This window comes from Seriola dumerili, unplaced genomic scaffold (genome assembly GCF_002260705.1).
Source record: "Seriola dumerili isolate Sdu_G_001 unplaced genomic scaffold, Sdu_1.0 BDQW01000138.1, whole genome shotgun sequence".
Lineage (NCBI taxonomy): Eukaryota > Metazoa > Chordata > Actinopteri > Carangiformes > Carangidae > Seriola > Seriola dumerili.
Genome location: NW_019174393.1, coordinates 2,842,313 through 2,856,108, shown reverse-complemented (window position 1 = coordinate 2,856,108; position 13,796 = coordinate 2,842,313). Strand labels below are relative to the sequence as shown.

Sequence of the window (13,796 nt, the reverse complement as noted above, 5' to 3'; positions counted from 1 at the left end):
CCCCCTCCCCATCCCCTCCCTCCTTCCCTCCCTCCCTAGTTTTACACTGGACTTGAACACACAGCGGAAGGCGCTGAGATCTGAAGAAAGACCTCCTGTGTCTTCTCCATCACTGCAAAAAGGTGTCGTTTTCCTATTAAGACCTGAAGTAAAAACCTCCGACCCTTCTGTGAATTACTGCTCAGTGGAACAAAGAGGCATCTCACGAAGAGGACAGAAAGGCATCCTCCAGATTTAGATCTGTACATTAGGTGAAGTTGAGACACGAGGGATTTGAGGACACTCGGGGCCTAAACACTACTTTACCTTTGAAACTCTTCATCGGTTTAATCCAATTACATAATGTCAGACCTCTACAAAGAAAAATGAGGACATATCTGGTTGCATGAGTGGAGAGATCACCAAGATTTATAGTTGATATCCTGGACTTTTTTGGCGTTCTTTCTTCTTTACCTTCACCTTGTCTCTTAAATTGTCTTGCGTTTCACATTCCAGCTGTGAAGAAACCAAAGAATCCTGCACACTGTTGATCACTTGTTCTCACTTTACTGCCAACGTTTGCACAAAAATAGATACGGTGAGCAGGGATAACCCTGTCTAGGCCCCCAATGAAATATCTTCAACTCCAGTTCATTGTTTCAGTTGCCAACAAAAATAGATATGATGATCATACACCCTTGATAATGTGATATATTGTGATAGATACCAACTGGCCACCAAGGAATCCTACATGTTGTTGAGTACTGTCACTTGTATTGACTCTATTAACCTTAGGCCTTCAAGTTTTCCTTTATCAGGCAAAATTATGGACCGGTTCAGAGTTTTAAGACCCAATGATGTGAAACAACTTTGTCCAAATTAACCTTACTTACAAATGTCCTGAATATCTTCTAATATTTGTCACTAATGTTTCACTAACAAAACCTACTGGAGGAATTTATTATACATAACTTTGACCCAATTCATTTAAGAACCAACAAAGGTATTGAACATTAACATCCATACATTTACTAAAAATAGCCTTTGGTTCTTTTCCTTTTTATATAATTCAATAATTTCCCCAAAAATGTCTTGCCAAAAATCTACCCTCAATAAATCTATTTTGATATATATTGATGATGTTGTGAGCCACACTTTGAATTCTGGTTGGAATACATTTGGATAAGATTTTAGTGTCACTGCACAGTAATGTGAGGAACACTTCACTCATGCCATAAACTCTTTGTGGTACCAGTGATAAAGGGGTAGTTTCCAGCACTTTAGCAGCTCTTATAGTCCCTGCCTAGCAGTAAACTGCCTGACACTTTGCAGGAAGAGCAGAGCGCCGGCTCCAAGAATCCACTGTTTTTTATTGACCATGACCAAGCTGTAAAACTCAGATGCTTTCTGTACCACTCTGGAATGGGGGAATCCAGCCATCTCTCTCCAGTGCCGTTCCTTAGAGGTGTCACGGTTCTCAGAAAAGGGACCCAAGAGCATGACTCAGGAGGCAGATGTGAAAAGTATAGAGTCTTTACCTAGAAGAATACGAAGATACAAAAATCCAAGCAGGCAAACAAAGGGTCGGGCCGAGGCGCAATCCAAAAAAAACACAGGCTAGGTCCAAAACATGATAAGGATCAAAACAGACAGGCAAAGAGAAGAGTGCTGGAAAGCTAAGGCGCATGGAACAAAGACAATCTGGCAGAGAACAAGTGGAAACGGACCGGTGTGTATATACCAGTGATCTGATGAGAGAATGAGGAACAATTAAGCAGGTGAGTGGGGAGGAAGAGCAGGTCAGGGGGAGTCTACCGGTGGGAAAAGGAGGCAGGTGGGAGGAGTGGCAGGGTCTGAAATGACAGCAGAATCAGAACATGTATGCACATGGGAGGCTGCACATCTGCAGGCTGCAGAGAGCTTTCTCGACGGGTTTGATGTGGGAGATGTGGAAACTAGGATGGATCCTTAAGGGACAGGGGATTAATGACATTGGAAACGGGGAATGGGCCAACCAATCTTGGAGCCATCGATGGACCAAACCTGCTGATCGAGTGTGTATTGGGGTGTTGTGGAGTGCCCCCGGTTGGCCACTCTTTGATGCTTCTCAGAGTCGACCCTGAGCAAGGTGTGGCGGCAGCGTCTGAAGAATGCCTGGACGGGGGGGGGGCACAGCTGCTTGGCCTAGCAGCAGGGAACATGAGAGGCGACGCACCGCAAAGGCCGTGTCCGTCTCCTGGTTAGGGTTCAGTTTGGACATCGGGCTGTGGAAGGAACCCCCAGGGACAAACTGACTGAAGCCTGCAGCAGCATGCAAAACCACAGGAACCTCTGGTGAAGGAGGGCCAGGGTGTAATGCACAACAGGGTGGCAGGCCACTTCCTTCTGAAACTGGCGTGAAACAGTCTTGGAACCCGTTTGGCTGTGTGTAGCCTATATATTCTAGCCAGCAGCTCTTAGGTGCTCCTCCCTGTGTCAGAGGCGATCACCTCCACCACAAACTGCCTGGAAGGACCAGGGAGAGTGAGGATGCAGGCAGAGATGAAGTGTCACTTGAAAGTGTTGCTGTAATTTCGGATTAAAGTTGTCAACTCCTAGGAAACGCTTAAATTGTTTGCGGGACGTGAGCTGAGGTCATTCCGTGAATGCTTGGACCTTGGCTGGGTGCATCTGGATGCAGAAACACCAAAAAACAAAACTTCAATGTCACGAAAACTCACCAATCTCTGCTTTCAGAAAGAGTTGGGTCTCCAGGAGTCTCTGTAGGGAGAGTCCCTTGTGCTTCTGTAGGGATCTGGAAAAAACCATTGCAAGAGGAATGAACACTATGTGTGCTGAGCCTGTCAAAAATCAAACCAAAGATGTTAGGTAGAGCAATGCAGTGGCATCGGATGAAACACTTAGTAAAAACTAAATCCTGACAGGTTGAAGGCAGTTGATTCTCCTGCATAGTTTTCTGTTAAGAAGGATGCTGACAGATTAACATCTCATGTAAATCATTTAAATGAGTACTTTTTATAGTATCAAGCACTTGAGAGGTGGTTCTGTGAAGTTTGTAGCCTGCTCATTCGTGGAGGACGACAGCTGTAGTCAGCTTGGATTCACAGCAAATACCAATTATTTCAAAAGCGAGCGAGAGTTATGGAAAAAAGAAAATATGCCAGAACATATCAAAATGTCCACAGAAACTTTTCAAACCACTTCTGCAGCATAAGGCTGTGTTCAAACAGACAACAGCACGGTGTGAAAAAAATACAGCCCTGTTCGGGACTGTTTCCCAGGTCCCATAAAAGAGTTCAGGGAAGTGGCTATGCGCTACTCGTTAATGGAGATGGGGTGGTTAACCAGATGTACCTTTGCAAAATAAATCAGTTAGTCCTGATCCTTAAAGTCTTTTCTCTTATAAAACCGAAAAATAAAGTTTGAAAACTCTGCAGATGAAGCATAAATCTCACCTTTGTGTTGCTTGACCAAGTAAGTACGCCAACCATAATGGGCTCATTATTACCCCTTGGGGCCAGGGAGCCAAAAACACCCACTGGTACTTGATGTTTGGTGACAACCGTGGTTGTACTGGCTGGAACGCAGACATGCTTTCTGATATGACCCCGAAAACCTTCCTTCATCATCATGTGTGATCCCTGCATCCTCTTCCCAGCATGCATTTCAAACAGCAGAAGGCCATGAGGCAAGAGGCACTGGCAGAAAAGGTTGTTTACCCTATTTTGTTTAACAACAGTCAGAGGAAACAACTCTTTGTTTATGAGGGATTACAGCAGCTATCCATGGAATTGAAGCATTTAAAACCTTCCAAAGCTTTTAGACCTGATTATTGTATGCGTGTTTTTCCCCAACCTGCCCTAGCTGATTATCCTACATGTTACAACCGGTGCCAGCTGATTTTTCTCTCCCTTCCAGCTGTTTGTGCAGCAGGGTTGCAAGCTATTTTCAGAATAATAGCGGACGTTAATTTGTAAGGCTTTATTGGGAGGGATTGGAACAGACCAGGCAACGAGGCACGGCCCCTCTTTTGGCTTTCAGCAGCCATTATATAATCGCCAGCCAGGGCTCAATGTCATATTTCTCTAAATTTCTTGACATCAGGTGTTAATATAACTGCCAAGGCTGGTCCCACTGATACACACCACGGGGGAGAAATAGCAGATTTTGTTTGTTCAGATGAATGAAACCAGAGAAAAGAATTACCATGAAAAACACAGTGGAAAATGTGTATCTGTCAACTAATTTGAATTTCTTTAAAATACAGATGTCAAAAAGCTAAATGAAGATTTTTGTTAGTCATCTAGATATTTCATTTAACACATCTATTTTGGGTGACTGAGATCTGGGTGAATCCAGTTCCTCTGTTCCCTAAATAATGCAGGTGCGCAATGTATTTTTAGCATCATTCTACCTGATGTGCAACATGAAAGCCTCTGTATTGTGTTCCCACCCCCCCACCTCACCCCCCCTTTTCATTCTTCCCATTCACACCTCCATTAGCTTCACCTCTGCTTTGTGTCAGGGGGTCCGGGGAGAAAGATGCTTCTGTTTCTGAATGAAAGCTGCTTTCTGTCCAAAACAACATTGTCAGGACAAGGCAGACAGAGCAGAAGTTAATGCACTTTGTCAGCACTGGCAGCCTTCTGAGCCAAGAGCTATTAACTCTGAGAGGGAAAGGCATTTCCTCCTTGTAAATGCCATATTAAATTATTATTATTTCATTTGGTAACAGGGAAAAGCCCATCAGGGCTATATTGCTCAAGGTGAGTTTTTCTAAAGGCCACCAAAAGACGGTGGGTTTTGGGGGGGGTAAGGGAGTTGAAGAGCGAAGCGAGTATTGGCGTCATGGTAACTTGATGTGGCCATTGAGTCAGAAAGTTGAGGGTCACACCTTTTGAATAGTCTTTTACCCATTTAAATTAGACTACAACAACAGGAGTCGCACTGCACCTCTGCTTGCCGTGACTTCCTGTCTTTACCTCATGGTCATTCCTTGGCGTAAAAGGTGCATCACACCTCCATCCTCAACATCCATGTTCTCTGAGTGAGTCTTCAGGGTGCTCAGGCTTCTGCCAAATGAAAATGTGAATGAACAGTGGGGCATAGCCAGCGGGGGTGTGGCCTCAAAGCCTGCCTGGCTGTTTCTGCAGGTTGATCGGGCCCAGAGGGCTTGTGGTTTGGCCTCACTGGACGAGCCTGTGTGTAAAAGATACCTGGGCCAAAATGGCTGAGCATGATATTCTCAGCGTTTGGGTGACTGCGACCACCTTTTTTACAGGGAAGCAGCTGCCAGAAAGGGTCCATAGTGTGCAATGTGATATGCTGTAAATTTTACACGGAAGAAATCCATGTCATTAAGGCTGTTCATATATCAGAGGAATCAGACCCAATGACCTGGCCATTATCACTGCTTTATTACAAGCGTAGTGTCTGGCCACTACCCATAATTCGTTTGATTAACTCTGCTAAAACATAGAGGCATTGGTGAGGGGGAAAAAATAAAATCTGATTTATAGAAGTTGAATCGACTGTTTGCTAAACCCCAAGCCACTTAGTTGCTACACCTGTCAAGCTTTCCATTCTCGCACAGTTCATATGCAGTTTGCAATGATATGGGAAGATCTGCCACTTGAAATATTTTGTAAATTTAAAAAAAAAAAAAGAGCCCTTGAGTTTGGAGAGAAGTAGACAAAAGCAGGCTTGATTTTTTAGCTGGTGGTCGCTGATTTTGTCGGCTTCCATTAGGAGATTTTAAAAAGTTGATAATAGGAGATTTAAAAAAAAAATGTATGTACATAAACCTGCTTAGCTTCCAAGAGAAAAGGCTGCTCAGTTGATGAATTTTGCTCAGGTTTAGCTCAAGTCTAAACTCTCTGAAATCCAGGAATGCAGGACAGAGCAGCTAATGTTAGCCTACACTCTGATATAGACTGGCTTCCCCACAGTGTAGAAATATGTGCTGTCAACATGTTTGGTTTTTTAAAACCTGTAACCCAACAAAATAATATAAAAGCCACTAGCTTTGTACTATAAGGAGAAAAGTTAGTTAGCTGGGCATGCTAACGTGCAGATAAACACACCATTAATCTTTTCTTTTCACTTTTTCTGTAGTATTTTTGGTTTTAAGAGAGGGTCAAAAAAGAAACTACCACTAAACAGTTGCTTCAACATGTGTGGAAATCCAAAGCTTGATAGGCGTCCTGTGCCTAAGGTTGCTAAATTATGATTAGACGATCACTGTTGAGCTCTTAAGCTAATGCTCAGTTTGTCTCGACAATGACAAAAACCACCGAAGGCATTCATGAGCCTGAAATGGGAGCTGTGGTGTTTCAAAACCGTCTTCTGTCTCCTCAGTTATCTAACTCCTCTTGCTGTCCCTCTCAAACAGGTAAACCAACAGGCTATGGCCCCAATGCACGGCGGTCACGCGGCATTGTTGATGAATGCTGCTTCCAAAGCTGTGAGCTGCGGCGCCTGGAGATGTACTGTGCACCTGCCAAGACTAGCAAGGCAGCTCGCTCTGTGCGTGCACAGCGCCACACAGACATGCCGAGAGCACCCAAGGTTAGTACCGGGCACAAAGTGGACAAGGGCACAGAGCGCAGGACAGCACAGCAGCCAGACAAGACAAAAAACAAGAAGGTGAGTACAGCACTGAACAGATGCACTCTTTAAAAAAGGTTCATTCATCAGAATAGGATTGATGTTTTAGTAGCTTCTGTCTGAGCAATGCACGCATGATATATGTTGTTTTGGTGCTGAGAGTTAAATTTGAAGATTGACACCACTCGCATTTTTGAAAATACAGCTAACGAGTGGTTAGCTTAGCATAAAGAACTAGCCTAGCTCTGCTCAAATTGGTGCCCAGCCAAGAAATAGTCTAGACTCCGTAAATCCGCAAATTGTTATTTTTAATTTTTTAGATTGTGTCTGAATTAAACAAATAAAATAAAACATGTTATATAGCAAGCTTTAGGGGTGCTGGTTACATTTGAACAGAACCAGGCAAACAAAAGCACACCATGACTTTTAACAATCTCAATACAATTGGAAGAATCACAGTTCACAGTACTTTTGTCAAGTTATTTATACATTACATATACATTTTTTTTTTACCTTTTTGTTCAGTCCATACAAAAATTGAGATGCAAAAACGTCAATTTGTGTCTTTACTGGGGTTGTGTGTGAGACTATTCTTTGGCTGGACACTGTTTGACAGAGCAAGGCTAGCTGTATCCAGTCTTTATACTGAGCTAAGCTAACCAGCTGATGATAAATATTCAGCATACAGACATGAGTGGTATCAAATTTCTCATCTTATTAAGTGCATTTTTCAAATTGTCAGCTGGTATTTCAAGGGGTCATTGGGTTGAGGTTTACTATCTGTTTATTGTATGGCAAGAGAAATTAATACATCCAACTTAAGTGGCTTCATTTTCATCCCACAGAGACCTTTACCTGGACATAGTCACTCATCCTTTAAGGTATGCTTGCAAATGGATGCTTTTCATGCTTCTCATTGTATTTATATTATTTTGTTATTATATCACCTGTATAAAAGCTGAACAAGCGTTATTCTGAAGACATTTGGTTAACCAATCTCAGCTCTGAACTCTTAATCTCTTGGCTAAATAAAGAAACTGAGGTCTAAATGCAGACCCTGCTGTTTCATCCTCGAGTCGCCCACCTGCGAGAGTGTGTGATCCTTTTAAGATTCGACCGTGTGCTTTTTACCCTTCTCTCAAAAAAGAAAACCATTAGCAAGAAAAGGAACTAAGTGGTTTTTGTGGTAGACCCAGTGGCACTCCCGCTCCCCTGGCAGAATCACCACTCTGCTACTGTACATTATGTGCTGAAATTCTGGCGTCTCACCATAACAGACTGACGCATGCAAAAGGTCTGGAGATGAAGCATGCATGTCATGTTTGGTGTGGTGTGCAGTGGTTTCCACATCGCTCATTTGTTCATTCATTTGTGGATCATGGCGCACTGTAAACACTGATATTTTTCTATTGAGATCAATGCTAAAATGTTTAAAATTGTAGAATCAGCTAAGCTATATGCTTCTGGGTGGGAGGTTCACTTGTCAGCTGTTAACTGTTGTTAACTTTCGTGGTGCCTTACCGAATGCTAAAGAGTGCTGAGCGTTGGTTTTGTACTGTTAGCAGGTTTTTCAGTCCTAAAGCTTGTTCAGTTAACTGGGATCTACCTCTGCTGTGTGTCTAAGTATGTGTTTCTTTTCATTGCAGGAAGTGCATCAGAAAAACTCAAGTCGAGGCAACACGGGGGGCAGAAATTACAGAATGTAGGGATGGAGCGAATGGACAAATGCCCAGCGACTTGGGAAGAGAGAAGGGAGTGGCCTTACCTGGTACCCCTGTGGAATGGTTCACTGTAAAACAAAACAAAGAGGATGCTAACAATGGTCCGAAAAGCTCTTCAAAATGATTGAAACCTGAGAGCTAAGTGGTGTTTAAGGGTTTGATGAGGGATCTTGTGATTATTTTATACACTGCACCATTCCATATCGGGAGGAATTCTTTGTTAATGCAATGTAACAGACTAGTTTAGCTGCTGAGACACGAACAAGAGCTTATTATACCTCCATGTGTGAGCTGCAGCATCCCCTGGCTCCAGGAAAGGTGGGAACGGATCTGGGCTTCAGCCAATCAGAGAGCTGCAGGCTGTGTTTGAATGAGTGGTCCATCCTGTCCCCTGAACTTTGCGGAGGTAAATCCTTTTACTCTGAGAGAGTGGATTCACTCCTCTGGTAAGACAGGATATTTTTATCACCGGTCACATTTAACAGTTACTACCCCCCGAGTTAAAATCTGATTATCTTACCTTCAGAATTTGTTTTCATGCACCATGCATTACGGAGGATATTTTTAAAAGAGTAAAACAAGGTTTGCTTTAAAGGACAAAGACCAGACGGCTCATTATCAGACTTTAAACGTTGTTGTAGTTATTTTACCTTGAGCCCAAGTCAAATCCCTACTTCTCAGTGACTGAAGGCAGGGTTCTTATATCTAAATGGAGTCGCTAGAAGGTTTGAGTCCAATCCAAATCCACCCTAAGCCTCAGGAAGTGTTGAGAACCTGAGGACTGAGTCTACAATCCAAACACTTCTATAACAACAAATCAAGTACTATTAGAGGGGATTTTGAGGAAGACGGGAAGTACAGTAGGTACTAGAAATATAAGATTGTGCAAACTAGAGAAACAAATTACCCAGAAGCAAACTGAATTAAATTTTTTTTTTGGTCAGTCTGCACATGGTGCTTGTTTGGTTGTCAGAAATGGGTCATTTGGTGGATTCAAAGTGCATTTGGCATTGGTGAATGGAATAAATCAAATGGCGACAATCAAGCGAAATGTTTGTCGTCTGTATCCTTTTCACATGTCACCACCGTGGCCAAATCAGATTTTTGTCAACAATTCAGTTACACAGTGATCAACATTTGAGTCTGAGTTGGAGGCCTGAGTTCAAGGTTGAAGCGCAAGTCATTAAAGTTTAGTCACTGCAAGTAAACAAGCGCTCTTAAAAAAAAAACAAAAAACAAAAAAAAAACCCCACCAGGATCAACTAGAGTAAAATCTTTTTCTTGTTCTTGTGAATAATTGACAAAATGTTCCCAAATCTGTCAATACCGAAGTTAAAAGCAAAAGACTGAGAGGCTTCAACAATAGTCACTTAGATGGAGAAGTTTAATGATTGATTGATCTTGGCCTGTGATATTTTGTTAGTTTAGGGAGGCCGAGAACTTTGCTACTTCAGTTGTCACTTGGACTGCATTATCTGCCATGATGGCGAGAGTATAACAAAACTCCACAGAATCCATTGCAAAGTCCACCGGAGGAATACACAGATTAAACGATTTGGTAAATGTTGCAAACGAAAATGACAAGTCCTCCTGGAGATGTGAGATACGGCACACATATAGCAGTACACGAACACACATACAAAGCACCCAGTGTAAATGAGCGTTGTGTAACTGTGAGCAAGGGTCAGGCACACACAGACATACACATACACAAATGAAAAGCCAGTTCTGAGAAGTCCTTGCATGAGGACTGACAGTCATGGCTGTTTGTTCTAGCCTCCAAGCGGATTTACAGTCATTTTATCGCACAAACCGCCCAAGACATCTCATAACTGGCTCTGCCTCCTCTGCCTGTGTATAATCAAACAGTACTCCCATTTATGTTAACCTATGCATTGCTATCATTCATTGTACATGATGGTTTCATATAACAAAACTGTATTAAGAATCCTATCCACTGTATAATGGTGCTATTTTGTAGTTTGTTACTTGCAAGAGATGGCTAAGACAGACAGATGGCAGGGCTTACATTGGAGGTCTTCCCTTTTGCACAGCCTTGTGGCCACCATTTTAATAGTGTTTTTATTTGTAAGCTGTTTCAATAAGGTAGTAGTGTAAGCGAGTAAATGTATCTGTGTGAAATCTGTGAATGCATGGAGAATTAAAAATACGAAAATACCATGTCGTGGTCCCAAGAAGGCAAAATGCTATTTTTTCTACTGTTTTTAAATTATTTTCTCAATATAGATCCCTTATGCCAAATAACTTGACAAAAGTACTGTGAACTGTGATTCTTCCAATTGTATTGAGATTGTTAAAAGTCATGGTGTGCTTTTGTCTGTCCTGAGATGTGTGTGTACATGCACCTCACTGGAAGCCATGGTATTGACTATTAAAATCATTTAAAGCGAGACTACATAACTTTTGCTGATCAGTGGCCACTGTGGCCACAAGTGATAATTACAGGACAATCATTACACATTGGAGTTGCCGTCATTACCCAATATTGACATTAGTCAAATACTTTAAAGACGTTGTCATGGTTATCTGTAACATGCTAAAATTTAAGTAACAGGCACACAAGTAGCAAAGAGCTACAAAGTCAGCAAATGTACTCAGTGTTGTGTAGCATGAAAGAGTAGTTTGAAATTAGCTAACTTGTTTTGAGTAGATGAGAAGATCGATACATTGAATATAAGGCTGTAGCCAGTAGCCAGTTAGCTTAGCACAAAAACTACAAATGGGAGGAATCTGCTAGCCTGGCTGTATCCAAAGTTAACAAAATCAAATCCACCTCCCTCTTTTACACCTCAGTGTTATTACAATCATGTGTTTTTTAATTGTTGAGCCAAGCTAGTGACTTCCTCCTGTTCCCAGTCTTTATGCTAAGCTAAGCTAACTGGTTTCTGGCTTCTTTGCTTACAGATATGACAGCATTATCAATATTCCCATCTAATTGTTTGCATGAAATGGTATTTCCAAACACTTTAAACTACTGCTTTAAGTCTGCTAACACTGGCTAACATTAGCCTGCATTAGCTACTGGTCATACCAGACCAAATGAGGCTCTGATGATGAAACCCCTGAGTGTATTAAAGTGCATTTTATTTCTTATGAATTTAACATTTCATTTGTAACAGAAAGATTTTGTTCTTTCGTCTTTCAAAAGTTACCTAGTCTCGCTTTAAGAATAAGCCAGGAGTTTAATTTATTTTGTCCAAAACATTTGTTATTTTAAAAGTGTGTTTTTATCTATAATGATCAAGGTTTGAAAATGGGAATTTGAGTACATGCTTTGGTGTCTATTCCTTTCTAATTCTCTTATCAGTCGACCTGGCGACTGAAATGAAAAAGAAGCTGGCTGGAAGACATCACTGGTCCTCCCAGATCTTCAGATATACAGTACAAACCAAAGACTTTTTGATGAGAAGAAAAACCTCACTCAGCATTATTAAGTCACAAACTAAACCTACGATCAGATCATTAAATAGCGATTGATGCCATCCCTGTCTGAACTGCACTGCAGCTACAAATACGCCCTTCACACACTGTCTCTGGTACCTGAAATACAGCTTGTGTAATAGATAGTAAAGTGAGCCAGACAAAAGTCCCTCGGTGTATCTGGAATTTTTGGAACAACCATGAAGAAAGCTTCAGCAACCAACTTCAAATTGTATGACTATGAATCATTCAAATATTTCTGTTTGTCACTTGTGTGAAATAATTAATAAAGCCTAAAATGTGGGTCTGAGAGTGTGAGACATTCACGACTCCGCGAGGTGTTAAATAAGAAAATGTAATTTCCTAAAGCTCACTGTCCGAGGAACTGTTTGATCACAGCGCTGTTATTTATGGTGCTCGATTGCCTTCTGTAGAAAAAAAAAATACTGACAAATTGTTCACCATTCCTGCTGAATAAACCACTTGTCAACATCACAGGAATGGCTGGAGAGTTCTTTCAGACAGCATGCACATACACTCATAAAACCTCTGGGGAAACATCATCCTATAAAGGCTTTACTCCCTCTATTATGCAACATTACAGTGGTAAACTCTATACGGCTTTTATGAGGAACAGTGTGGATTCAGACACATAAACAGCAGATAATTACAAAGCAGAGGTTTCTCTCTCGTAAGCATGTACAAATCTTTTAAGGCATTTCGGCTATAGATGAAGCCGTAATTCAAGCTGAGGCTTTGTGCACTGTGCAGGATGAAACTGAGCGTGCTGGGTGTGCTGAATGACAAAGTGATACTTCCTAAGAGGTGGCAGGGTCTGCCAAAGCAAACAGAGCGGGGCGTGGTGCTCCCTGAGGCCAGAGCTGCATGTTCAGCTCTTTGGAGGATGGTCGCAGTGACAGTGCCGAGCTCTCACTCACTCACTGTAAGCAGTTTTTAAGCGGATGTATATGGGACAACAACCAAACCCTGATAAATTGGCTCTCTGGCCGACACGCAGCAGAGATCAAAATGTGGAGCAGCAGGGAGGTTGGCAAAGTCCTCATCATCCCCGCCATCCTGGATGTTATTTCATCCCACTTGATGACTAATACAGAATCAATTATCTCACCCTAATGGTTCAATTGCAGGCTGCAAGCTTGCAAGATTTAGAGTTCAAATAAATCAGAGAGAAATTGTGTGCAGAGAGGCCTGGGCAGTGGCGGCTAACCAAGCCATAACAAATAAGCCAATTATAAAAGTGAATACGGATGTGCACTATCATCCAGTTGTAATTATTATAAAATACAAACGTCAGGATGTCTTAAAATTGCTCTGTTTACCTTCTTATATGTGCTAATTTTGGATTACATGGTGACTCAAGAAGTGCAACACAAAGCTGTTTGAATAACCTCAAGAACCAGGATGGTTCTGGAAAGAACACGATCCTTTCCCATTGATCAGCATGCACTCAGGATCCAGTGCATCTAAGGACACAGAGTTTGGACTGAGCCCTGAAACACAATCTCTCCACACTCTTCAACTCCTCATCTTAAGCACACAATTGTCTTTTGAATGACCTTGTGGTCTGTTTTACTACACTCACCAATTTTACTACTTATTCTACTGGTTGTTTTACAGGAAAAGTGGTTGCAAGGCTTCATCAGTCTTCAACCATTCATTTTTTTTTCAACAGGACACACAGGATTTCACTGTGCTGGGTTTTAACTTTTGCTCCTTGCTGTTGTCAATTTAGCATTTGTTGTCTCTGATCCCCAATATTCTCAGATCCTGCGGCTAGGATCCAGCCTTGGCTTGTGATGAGTTGAGCATGACAAATTTACAAGTAGCCTTGTGTCACATTTTATTGTTACCATGAGCCAGGGCCAGATGTAAAAGGAAACAGAGACACAAGAGTCTAGCAAGTGCACTGTGAGCCTGGTGCTACAACGGGAAAATTAGCAGTTAGATTAAAGCATGTGTAAAAAAAAAAAAAAAAAAAAAAAAAAAATTGTTGAAACCATTGGAGGAGATTCTCCCTCTTTCTCAATT

The 13,796-nt window shown here is 41.8% G+C and overlaps 1 protein-coding gene across 1 annotated transcript in view; it reads left to right on the top strand.

Moving 5' to 3' along the window:
* Positions 1-12,242, top strand: part of igf1 (insulin like growth factor 1) — a 19,574-nt gene extending 7,332 nt beyond the window's left edge. Inside the window, exons 3-5 of the mRNA XM_022749759.1 lie at positions 6,371-6,624; positions 7,431-7,466; positions 8,232-12,242. Coding sequence (XP_022605480.1) covers positions 6,371-6,624; positions 7,431-7,466; positions 8,232-8,291 — 350 coding nt within the window. The 3' untranslated portion in view covers positions 8,292-12,242. The remainder of the gene's footprint in view (positions 1-6,370; positions 6,625-7,430; positions 7,467-8,231) is intronic.
* The last annotated feature ends 1,554 nt before the right edge of the window (positions 12,243-13,796 follow it).